The following is an 11,646-nucleotide window of genomic DNA, read 5'->3' on the forward strand; positions in this document are numbered from 1 at the left end:
GAGAGAAATTGAGTTTCTCTTCATTTCTCCTATTTGAATTGTTAAGTGGAAAGAGAAGAGAAGAGAAAAAAATGTGAGTTTTCTTTCTCCCCAAAAGTGGAAAGAAGAGGAGAGAAATGAAACTCTACCCCTCGATCTCTTTAAGATATTTTAAAATTTCAAAGTTGTCCTAAATTTTATCTTGTCAATCTAAACATGATAGAGAGAAATTGAGTTTCTCTTCTCTCCACTTCTCTTAATCCAAACATGAAGTTAATAAATCTCTTCTCTTCATTTCTCTAAATCCAAACATAATGTTAAATAATTCTTAATATTAGAGATAGATCCTGTCTTGCATGATTTAAATGGTTAATATACAAGTGGCTTAGGTGGGTCGAGAGAAACAAAATCAGGGTCAATCCAAACCCACTAACTATTTTTTGTTTTTTAAAGTTTGTCGTGTTAAGATGACCTCCCCTACCTAAATTTCTCACAACCTAATCACCACAAATTAAACTAATGTTTTTTTTTCCGTACGTAACATGTGACACGTCATTTGGAGTGAAAGCAAGAGGAAAAACCGGAGATCAACGCAACTAGAAAAGATCAAAAAACGCAAAGAGAAGAGTTTCAGTCGTATAAAACAAGGAGTTCTAAGTTGCATAAGAGTCAGTCGTGTAACAATAACAACAAAAACAACAAATCTGAGAGATTTTCGCACGATTAGAGAAGCCTTATCGAAAAAAGAAAAAATTCAAGGAGACGAGTTTTGAAAATCAAGAAAAGAGAAAAGAAAGACGAGAGAGAGAGAGAGAGTTGCGTGGCTCAGAGTAGATTAAAAAAAAAAAAAAAGAGAGAACGATGAAGAAGTCAAACTCATTGCAATTCATCGGATGTCTACGGATTGGGCACAGAACCATAGATCCTTTTCATCGGGATACAGCCGCGTGCATTCATCATTATTCTTATGGATATGTTGAACAAGAAGCACTAATCACGGCAGAAGGTAATGTTCCAATAATCTGAGTTTTTCATTATTATTATTTTTTCTCTTTTCTTGGTAAATCTTTCGATAGTAAATGCGTCATCTGGGTTAAAACTGGAAAATTGGCGACATTGGGTTCTCTAATCAGACTTACCAAGCAAGGGGGGCCTGGTCCAAATGCAGCCAGAGCGTCCTAGATTCTTTTTTTTGTTAGTAAAACCAGCTAAAGCCATCAAAAAACCACATTTCACAAGAAGTAACACACTTTTAACAAATCCAACCATTTTCCCTGTCTTTCTTTCCAATCATTCAAAGTTCCTTCTACAGAGATGGGGAAGTAACAAACTGCCTAGGTATGCTAAAGATGTCCTTCCCAGCAAAGGGAGATGTCCACTCACGAGGTCCCTCCGAAGTTGACGTTGATGATGACTCCATCCCAACTCCGTCCGACAACCCTGCAGTGCAAATACCATTCAAACTTGCAGACCTCATTGACGACTTTGTGCTAGCTGAAGTTGACGATGACCATGACTCATACGTCTGACCATTCTTCACAAAAGATGGAAGACCTAAACACAATCCACTTGACCTCGGTGGTGAAGTTGATTCCAAACTCCAGTCTATATTGTTGTAATTACACTGTGCCATCGAACCCCCTGAGTTCCAGTCCACTGGTGAAGATGAACCCGATGATCCTGTCGAACCCCACCCCGCGAACAACCCCAAAGAAGGTGGAATAGAGATTGGCGATGTTGATGATGTTGTCGTCCCTGTTGTGCTCCATGAAGCTCCCCAGCCGACTGCGGGGGACTCCATTGGGTTTGACACAAATGAGTGATGCTGAGGTTGGTGGTAAAACTGATGCGAGCTCAAACCGTTAGGATTAGGGTTCAAGCTTGTTGTGGTCGGACCTTGCATTAGACCCCCATTCGACCTCATGTTCTCAACCGCCGCCATGACATTGTTTGGGTACCATCCGGTGCTTGTCACCGGAGGGGAGGCACTGATGTTTGTGGGTACCGGGCTCTGCTTTGCGTTGATGGACTGTGGACGTTGCATCATGATCACTGGCGCCTTCAATGTTCCTGTTTGAAGGTTTTTAACTTCACTTCCAACTATGACATACCGAGCCTCAGCTTTTGTCAGTGGAGGTGCAATCTGCAAAGGAGGTGCCGAAGAATATGAAACAGGACTTGAACCCATACTCGGCCACCTCTTCTCTACTGGTGCCGCAGCTTGCTGCTTTGCCCACTCTGACTTCAGCTGAATCCTCCTTAAAGACTGCAAGTTTCCATTTGCAGATTCCGGAGATGCCAGCATAGTTGGCGGTGCTGCCTTTGTGTAGTTAAAATTTCTTTCATCCCTTCTTTGCTGTATTGTAACCGAAGCATTGGTCATTGTCGGGGGTCTCATCAGATTCTGCCCAACAGAAACTGCTACCTTACCACCATTTTCTTCTGGTTTTGACAGAGAAGCAGTTAGTTCCTGCTTCTGTGCCCTTAAGGTCTCTACTGCTTTCTCTAAATCTCCTTCACATGCTACAACTGCTCTTTCAACTTCCTGCTTTGAGCACTTGTACATTACCTCCATATCTGCAATTCGACTAAGCTCTTCGGTTATATCAATCTTCAAGTTCTTCCCACTCTGAAGGTTCGAATTCTTGTTCTCGACTGCTTCTTCACCACCCTCGAATAGCCAAGCAACCGATTCTTCTATCCTACCTTCATTTGACATGAGAGCTATCATTGCTCGCTCGGAAGAGAAACCCATTGCCACAAGTTGCTGAGCGAGAGCTTCTAATTTTCTGGACATCAGGTATCCGTTGCAACGCTCATGCAACTCCTGTGCTCGCTTCTCCCTCTGACGCTGATGCTTCCTCTCATTTTTCTGTCGGATTTTTTCACGCTTGTCATTGTCAGAACCAGGTATAGCCTCCTGACGGACGGTAGTTGTGGCCGTCTTCTCTTTCTGATCTTCTGACTCGCCAGAACAACTATCATTGTTGGAAACAGAATCATACTCGGCTCCAGTCCCAAGTGAACTACCAGAATGATCGTCTGTCTCGTCCATATTTCGGAAACGGCCATTGCCATGGACTGGTGGGGATGATGCAGTTGGTGATGCTTCAAGGGTATGAAATGTTCCCGAAAGGGGATTGTATGCACTTGCTGTTATGCCATTGCCGACTGTACCGGGTGCAGAAGGCTTGAAAGAAGCCTTCTGCTGTTCCTTGGCTGCTGCCCTGGTCGAGGACGACTTATCCTTGTGTACGGATCTCGATGCTGGAGACATTTCTTTGAACTCCAATCCTGCGAAATACAAGAAAAATAAAATAAAATGCCTACCTCTTGAGAAACCCTAGAAGAAAATCGAGCATATCCACTTATGTGCTATGTCAAGATAAATGATGTAGATTTCCCCATATTAGATTTGGCAAACTCAACTATGAGGATACAAATAACACAGATCTATGCTACTAGTAACAAAATTGGTGAAGAAACTGTCTCATGGTTAATGACTTAAAAGGATAGGATGGAAGCAAATTTAGGTATGCTGGGCAAAAAGACACTATAATTTTTTTCCTGAAAAGAGGGTAAAATAGATGATCTTGAGCTAAATGTTCAACAATACGCATATGGATGAAGCAACCAACCCATGACTATGATAAACCTAAAGAGTCCAAACAAGTATCCCTAAGAAACAATTCATACCTTATTTTGATAAAAACTGAACATAGATAGCATGACTTGCTCAAAGTGGAACATCATTGAAGTCCATAAATGAATATTGGTCATAAACAACCATAGTAACTGATAAAAAATAAAAATCCACAGTACATGAATTCAATGCAGGGAATGTAATTTGCACGCAAATAATTGTTTTCTTTCCTATGTAATCATGTTCCGAATGATAAGAAGTATCTGTATTCATCTTGCAGTGTTATGAGAATAATAAGGTTTGAAATGATGAAATTGTATGGTCGCCTGAGAGACGCTGATCCAAGATTTTTTTATTTTTTTTATTTTTTTGTGATAATTACTGGTTCAAGATTTTGAACTATTTACAAGCCTTAAAACATTCCAAAATACATTTAAATATCATAAGATTGGCAACCTACCATGCAAAATTGATTCAGTAAAGTCAACCTACAATTTCATGAAACAATTTGATTCCTAAACATTGATTTAAATAAAAAGTAGCCAGGTCATGAGAATAGTTATTATGGTTAAGATAAGAATTGGATTAGACATCAAGAGGCAGAAAATTCACGTCATTATATGAAATTTTGAAAGTAAAGGTAGAAAAATATATATTGGTGGTTTTAGCTTTTCTAATTACCCCCAGCCTAGAAACAAAATTTTCCATTGCAATGCCATGGTGAAAACCTAAACAATTTTGCTAAGAAAGATTCACATACATTGGAGCTTGAGATCAACATCAAGTAATGTAGCATTTTATTTCTTTATATTGGTAAATCAATATATTACGTACAAACATGTTACCAAGTGTGAACCGTTTTAATCGGCAAAAGCAAAAAAAAAAAAAAAACACAAAAAGGGGAAAAAAACAATAAATAAATAAAAAATAAGAAAAATATCATACATACATACATACATATATATATATATATATATATGGTCAGATTAGACAGCCAAAATCTGTCCTATATGAGCGAAAAGTTTCGGATTGGCCTGATTTTCTGTGAGGGTGATCTCTATGACGAGGAGATTATCCCATGAAAAATCAGCACCCAATCTAAGACTTCTAACCCCATCAAAAGTGATTTACAAATTAATGGCAAAAAATCGACGATCCACAATTCTAAACCATTTTTTATGGGGTTAGAAGTTTCAGATTGGCTGATTTTTTGTGAGAATGATCTCCTCACCATAGAGATCATACTCACAAAAAATCAGCCCAATCTAAAACTTTTAAGCCATATAGGACAAATTTTTTCCCCCTAGCGTTGTTTGTTGAACGCTACCCTCTCTATATAATAAAACACAACTGAGTTGGTACAATTGTTTGACACAAACCTTTGTGAGGGACTCACTTTAACCATTTTATTAATTTTTCTCTTTACCCCTCGACTTTATTTCCACTCTTCTAATTTTATTATATTTCCTCTTTTACCCAATTTAACTTATCTTATTACTTTTCTTCTTTTACCCTTTTAACCTCAAAATTCTTTAATAATACCCTTTCAACTTTATTTTTTCAACTTCTATTCCCTAAACCCTCCCATCAAGTTATAATTTTGTGGGACCCACTTTATTTCTTTTATACTTCACCCCTTATAACTTTACTATAGTTCATCTTTTACCCCTTTAACCTACTTTATTATTTTTCAATAATACTCCAAAACTAATTGGGCTTATAGCCCAAACCCACTAATTTTGTGTCATGTTCAAATTGCCACCACCTACTCCAACTTCATTTTTTTCACTTTTACCCCCTTAACTCTAAAGAGGATGCTTGTGTTGTACGCACGGGTGAACTCTAGCATATATATTTATTCTAGGTTTCCAATACATTTTTCGCACCAAAAAACAAAAACAAAAAAAAAAAACTATTTAATATTGATGCATGATAACATGTTCCCACGCATAATTATAGATTTTATGATGCTAAAAAAAGTCTAACCATCCAAGTATCTTCTGAGCAAAATAACACAATTTAAAAGAAAATTTAATAAGTCATAACATCTAGACATTATCAACAAATCCCAAACTAAACAATATTTATTCACCAAATCACAAATAACAATAAGGCCACAAAAATTAACCATAGGCCTACAAAAAAATGGGTTATTATTAATTTTTATTTTTATTTTTTTGAACAAACATATTTGAAACATAAGGGAAAAAAATGTTTAAAACATTAACATATATTTTTTTAAATGCATTTTTTTATCATTTTAATTGTAAGAGGTATAAAATGCCTTTTAAACAAGACTTTTTAAAACTACGAAGTTTTTTCATTTTTTTTTTTTTTTTTTTTTCTGACAATGAGCACAAAGAAAAAGCACACGGAGGTGATCAAGAAGATCAACCGATTACAAGGGCCAGCAAGCAAAGATAGAAAAAATGAAATGAAGAGTTTAATTTTAACTACCATGGCATAACATGGAGTCCCAAATAAACCCCAATATTTCAAATGAATCTCAGACCATAATAATAAGAGAGCATTGATGCTAAAAAAGATATTGTGAATTGACTTCTTTCCATCAAAGGCTTTTAGTCCTCTCCATCCAAAGCCCCCGACATGTCGCAAATGGAATAGTGCTCCATAAGAGCCTACCTCTAGATCAAGTAGATAGTGCTTCTAGTGGAGACGCTACCAATTGACTTGATACAACATTGCATTGGATTGTATTGTTTCCTTTGCCGAAATTTCAAAACTTCAGACAAGTCATATCAAATCTTGAATAAATCGATGTGATTAACAATTCACAATGACTATATCTCACATGGATGCCTCTAAAAGTAGTTGTTAGATCTGTAACGAGACTTAAAACTAAGGGGGAGAGAGAGAGATGATTCTTGTAAACAAAAATAAGCTTTGCGAGAGTCTAATACATCTTTGATTTTTGGGAACAAGTGCATTATTAAACGCCCAATTTCACACAATTGCTAATTTTCCAACTCTTTGTAGCTCTTATTTCGAAGGAGTTACAACACTTTACCAATGGGATAAAAGTTAAAACTACTTATTAAGTAAGATTGATAATCAACTGAGAACTTGATATAAAAAACAAATGATGATGATTACGATCATGTGATCAGCATCATCATTTGATTATATCTTGATATACAAATAGGAACCCAAACCCAACTTCTACCAAATATATTTTATTCCTCAATAATAAATTGAGAAATCATACTACCAGCTCATTGATCTGTATCACTCAATCTTGGTGGTTACAAAGCCTACTGAAAGATTTACAGCATTCAATCCAAACACATTCTAAATTTGACGAAGTACTGAAATTGAAATTCTTTGTCACTCCAACACAAACTTTCATATGCAACCAAACACTGTAATTATAATTAACTCTCACGGGCAACTTTCGTAACTACAACTCTCAAGAACACAACTCCAAAACCAAGCACACCTTCCTAATTTGATCACTGGGTCACTTTCAAAAGTTCTAATCTTAGTGGTTGGAGGTTTATATATATATATATATATATATAAATTCTGAGTAGAAATAGAGATCAAGATAGCTATGGGAAAAGGAAATGGGGCGCCATCAATAAAAAATTGAGTAGTTACTTTACAATCTACCAACAATAAATGAGTTAATAAAAAAAATTTATTAAGCTCTCTAATAAAACCAAAATTAAGAATCCAAACAGCCAAAGATCTCTACAAAACATTGATTCCTATTGTGTTCTCCTTCCAGAAATAAACCCAAAAATCAAATTTTCCTAAACAAAATTCTTCAATTTAGCACCAATCCATTTACTTTGGTCCATAAGAAGTACTCTTACTAGGCCCATCCATTGCTTCTTCCCAGTTCCTTTGCAACCACTAGATTTATCCCTCCTTTAATGGAAGAAAATCCAACAATTGAAAGAATATAAGTCACAAATTGAGAGAAAATACTTCAACTTATGCTGTGTAAAGACGCAAATAGTTAAATATGCTTCAATCCGAAGATCGTGTAAGATATGAACGAGTGGAAGAGGGAAATGCTTCGGATGGTTGCCACGTATTTATAGAGAGATAGGCTGGGTATTCAGCTCACATACTTGTCTATTATTTTTGTTTCATGTTTTAAAAAAGGAGAAAAAAATTTATGTAGATTATTTTAGTGATATATTTAAGAGAGTGTGAATACGTATAAAGAATAACTTGACGTGTACCTTTGGAGCATACAATAGAACCCTTAGAAAATTCATTTGGTGGCTATTAGGAAAAAAGAGGTCTTGAGCAAGTACATTGAAATTATTAAGAAAACGTACGCTAGAGTTAAATTAGTGTTATAATAGTTGCCAGTAAGACAGCAAAGTTTCTAACAACAATGGGTTTGAATCTCGGATAAGCGCATCAAAAATTCATAAGCAATAACCATATTCAATGTGAGAGCTCTTGGTAATTGTTTCTTGTAGATGATGTAATGGCACTCAATGAAAATACATAGCTAGAAGATATGCTCTTTGCATTAATCTTTAAAGTCATAGTGACAAAAATTCACAACTATTCACGACTCTTCAACTGGCATTTAATTCTGACTTGATCATGAAGTTTTGGAAAGAAAAAAAAAACAATTCTATACTATTATTATTAATATTAAAGTTTATTTATGTGCTTAATATAAAGACTTTTTTTATAATATGAAATTGTTTAACATACGCAATATACATTTTTATACATTTTAGATTTTAAAACTTCCAGATTTTTGCCTGACTACGCTGATTTTTACCCCTTATTATTCCAAAAATTCTGCCTGTCGAGTTATTCACAAACCCCAACTTTGTCACTATGACTAAACCTACTCATCCAAATTGTAATAGCTCAATATTCAATAGTCATGACATGTGGACAATCCAGAGGCTTGATTACCAAATGGACGGTCTAGATTGGTCATATCAGCACCCGCCACGTGCCAAGAAAAACCCACAATGAAGAGGTATAGAATGACACTAACCCATTTACCAAAAAAACAATGTAATTCATTTTCCATCCATTGAACCAAACAATTAACACCAACTCTTGAGAAAATCAAATGCTCTAAGATTTATATAGAAATCATATCTGAATCAAAATACATTGAACCCTAAACCACAAACCCTAATCAAACCCAATTTTGAAAGTCCGGACATTTCAAAAATTCAAGGCTCAATCGCCTGCCGAACTCTGTTTGCAGACTCGGCAAGAAAAATAAATTAACAGATACAAATCTAACAAAAAAAATCAAAAATTTCAGGACAAAAAACACAGCTATATCACCATGCAAACTATATCACCTTCGAACTATCATTTGGGGAAAAATCTAAGAAAATCTCCATGCACCATAAGGGCGAGATCTTCTAAAACTAAGCCAATCGAAATACCGAAACACAGAAACAATAAAATCGGATCCGAAATCTTCCTGGAAAGCACGAATTCGACAAATGAAACCAAATATCCAAACGATCTAGAACAGACACAAGAAATCAATAACCTTTTCATGAATTTCTACCGTTCAAAGATAAATCTAACACAATAAAGAGAAAATAAATCGTGAAATTAAAATAAAATCAAATAAGTGAGACATTAAGCTAGAATCAGACCTGTTTACAGAAGAAAACCAGATCGATTGGTCAAGCTTTTGCTTCAATGGAGATTGTGAGGGTAACAAAATCGAGTCGAAACGATCGAATTAGGGATTCGAGAATTCTCTCTCTATCTCTCTATGTGGTTTTTATTTGTCGGTTTTAGATGATTTTCTCTCTCTACGTGCGCGAGGCTTAAATTCTGTCCGAATTAAATGGTTTTTGAGGTCCGTCGTCTTTCCTAAAAAGGCACACAGGTCCTCTAGAGACCGCACCGAATCACCCGATACAACCTGGTAAGATACCGAGAGTTTCGGATACGTGTCGGTTTTTTAAGTCACGAATCTCTAGAAAAAATTCAACACAAATACTATAGTACTATGCTAAATTTACTAAGAGCGCACCAATTCATATGAAGTCAACAAAGAGTTAAAGGGAATTTTCCTAAAATGTGTGCAACTTATGTCCAAATTTCGATTTCAATGTACTGATCATTTTAATTCTCAAAACATGCAGTTCAAGTGAATTTGTCATTTTTATAATCAATGAATTTGTTGGTATATCGACGAATTCGTAAATATTAAAAGTTACGAACCCACGAGTTCGTATGTTATAAAAATGACGAATGCATGTATTGAGAATTGAAATTCCGTCATATTCAACTCACGAAATAGATATTAACCCAAGAATTAATATACATATTAGAGTGATATAAGTAAAAGTTGGTGTGGCAATAGAAGTTCTATCTCTTTTTGCTTAAGTAAACAAATAAAGGCTCATAAATTTAGAGTGTGAATATTCGCACTCAAAATAAATAACTTCTATTCAAAGACAAATTTGTAGACAAGGATCATGACGTGTGTCGTGCCAGTTATCCTTCATACATTGAATCATGCTAACATTATGAACTTACCGTATTCGTTGAGCATACAAGTTAGCTATTTCCCCAAATTATCGTTCTTTTCTTCTTCTTTTTTAATAGATTGAAGGAAAGAAACAAGCAGCACAAAGGGGAGGTTGAGATGACCAATCAAGAAAAAAGACAATAAAAAATAGAAAAAAAAATTAGGAGTTCGAGAGATTACAATCAACTTCCCAACAAACTAAAAAGTCTTCAAAAAAAATCATTTTAAACTCTTTGAAGATCTTACACCAAAAGAACAATAAGCCAAGAATCTTCAAGAAAATATCTTGAGTAGAACTCGACTTTCCTTCAAAAGTTCTTGCATTTTTTTCCGTTCAAATTCCCTTAGAGATCGTGAAAGGTGTGAGAGACTCCACATCAATCTCTTCAAAGAATAAAAGTTATCCCCCAATTGAAGTCATTTGACAAACACACCTCTCACAGAAACTTGAAGATAACAATCCTTGGCCATTTCGACGCTCCTCATCACGCATGCACATACAACAAATATTAATTCGGCCACAAAAACACTTCTTCCTCAATTGGTCAAGAGTGAGAATATTTTCTTGGATAGCTACCCAAAGAAAGAAGACCACCTTTGAAGGCACCCTTGGTCTCCACACTTACAATACTTTAATGTTCCTATAATCTCTCCGTGAAGTGTGTTGCATTACATATATTGTTAGTGGAGTTAGCATATTGTAGACACTTCAAATTGCACGAACCATTTAAATCTTCAAGGTTTTCGAATTTCAAGATGCACAAGTCTAGGATTGACAAGTGATTAGTGTAGATACCTCAATTTGCATGGACTCCGCTCGAAAAAGCCTACCAAAAGTACATTTTAAATCAAATTACCAACAAAATGGTCAAAAGCCCAAATGCTCAAAATCCACTATTTTGCTCAAAATAAAAACCCTAGGGCCCTCATTTGGCCTATGGGCCCACAAAGAAGTCTTTTTTGTATTGTCTCATACATTCATACTAGTTAGCTTTTTATTGTTCATTGCTTAAGACATTTATTAGCTCAAATATCATATTTGGTGCAAATCTCTTTAGAGCATTCAAAGTTATTGACTCCTAAATTAAAATCAGTGAATGCAATTGTTTGTCATCAAATGTGCGCACCAACTTATATGGCTAGCATAGGTTTCTCGTCATTTAGCTATCACTTGCATCAAACATTAGGCATTTTGCCATATTATCTTCTTTGAGTGTTTCTATAATTTCTTCATGAGGCACGTTGTATTACATGTACTATCAGTCAAGTTAGCATATTGTAGACACCCCAAATTGCACGAACCATCGAAATCTTTAAGGTTTTCAAGTTTCAAGATGCACAAGTCTTGGATTGAAAAATGGTTAGACCATAGTGGTATAAACAAGAAAAAAGAAATTAAAATTTAAACGAATATATAGTTATAAGGACAAGATACAATAAACTGTAAGACTTCAGTACAAAAACCCAATTTTTGAAGCAAGAAAAGGTAACCCGACAGGGACTTAGATAGAATCAA

General features: G+C 35.4%; 1 protein-coding gene across 1 annotated transcript; it reads right to left on the reverse strand.

The window, feature by feature from the left end:
- Nucleotides 1–1,229: 1,229 nt before the first annotated feature.
- Nucleotides 1,230–3,256, reverse strand: LOC147400584 (uncharacterized). The gene has a single exon (XM_086446309.1). The coding sequence runs from the start codon at nt 3,254–3,256 to the stop codon at nt 1,286–1,288; it is 1,971 nt and encodes a 656-aa protein (XP_086302435.1). The 3' UTR covers nt 1,230–1,285.
- Between the last annotated feature and the right edge of the window lie 8,390 nt (nt 3,257–11,646).

This window comes from Akebia trifoliata, chromosome 6 (genome assembly GCF_017979445.1).
Source record: "Akebia trifoliata isolate Shusen 1 chromosome 6, ASM1797944v1, whole genome shotgun sequence".
Lineage (NCBI taxonomy): Eukaryota > Viridiplantae > Streptophyta > Magnoliopsida > Ranunculales > Lardizabalaceae > Akebia > Akebia trifoliata.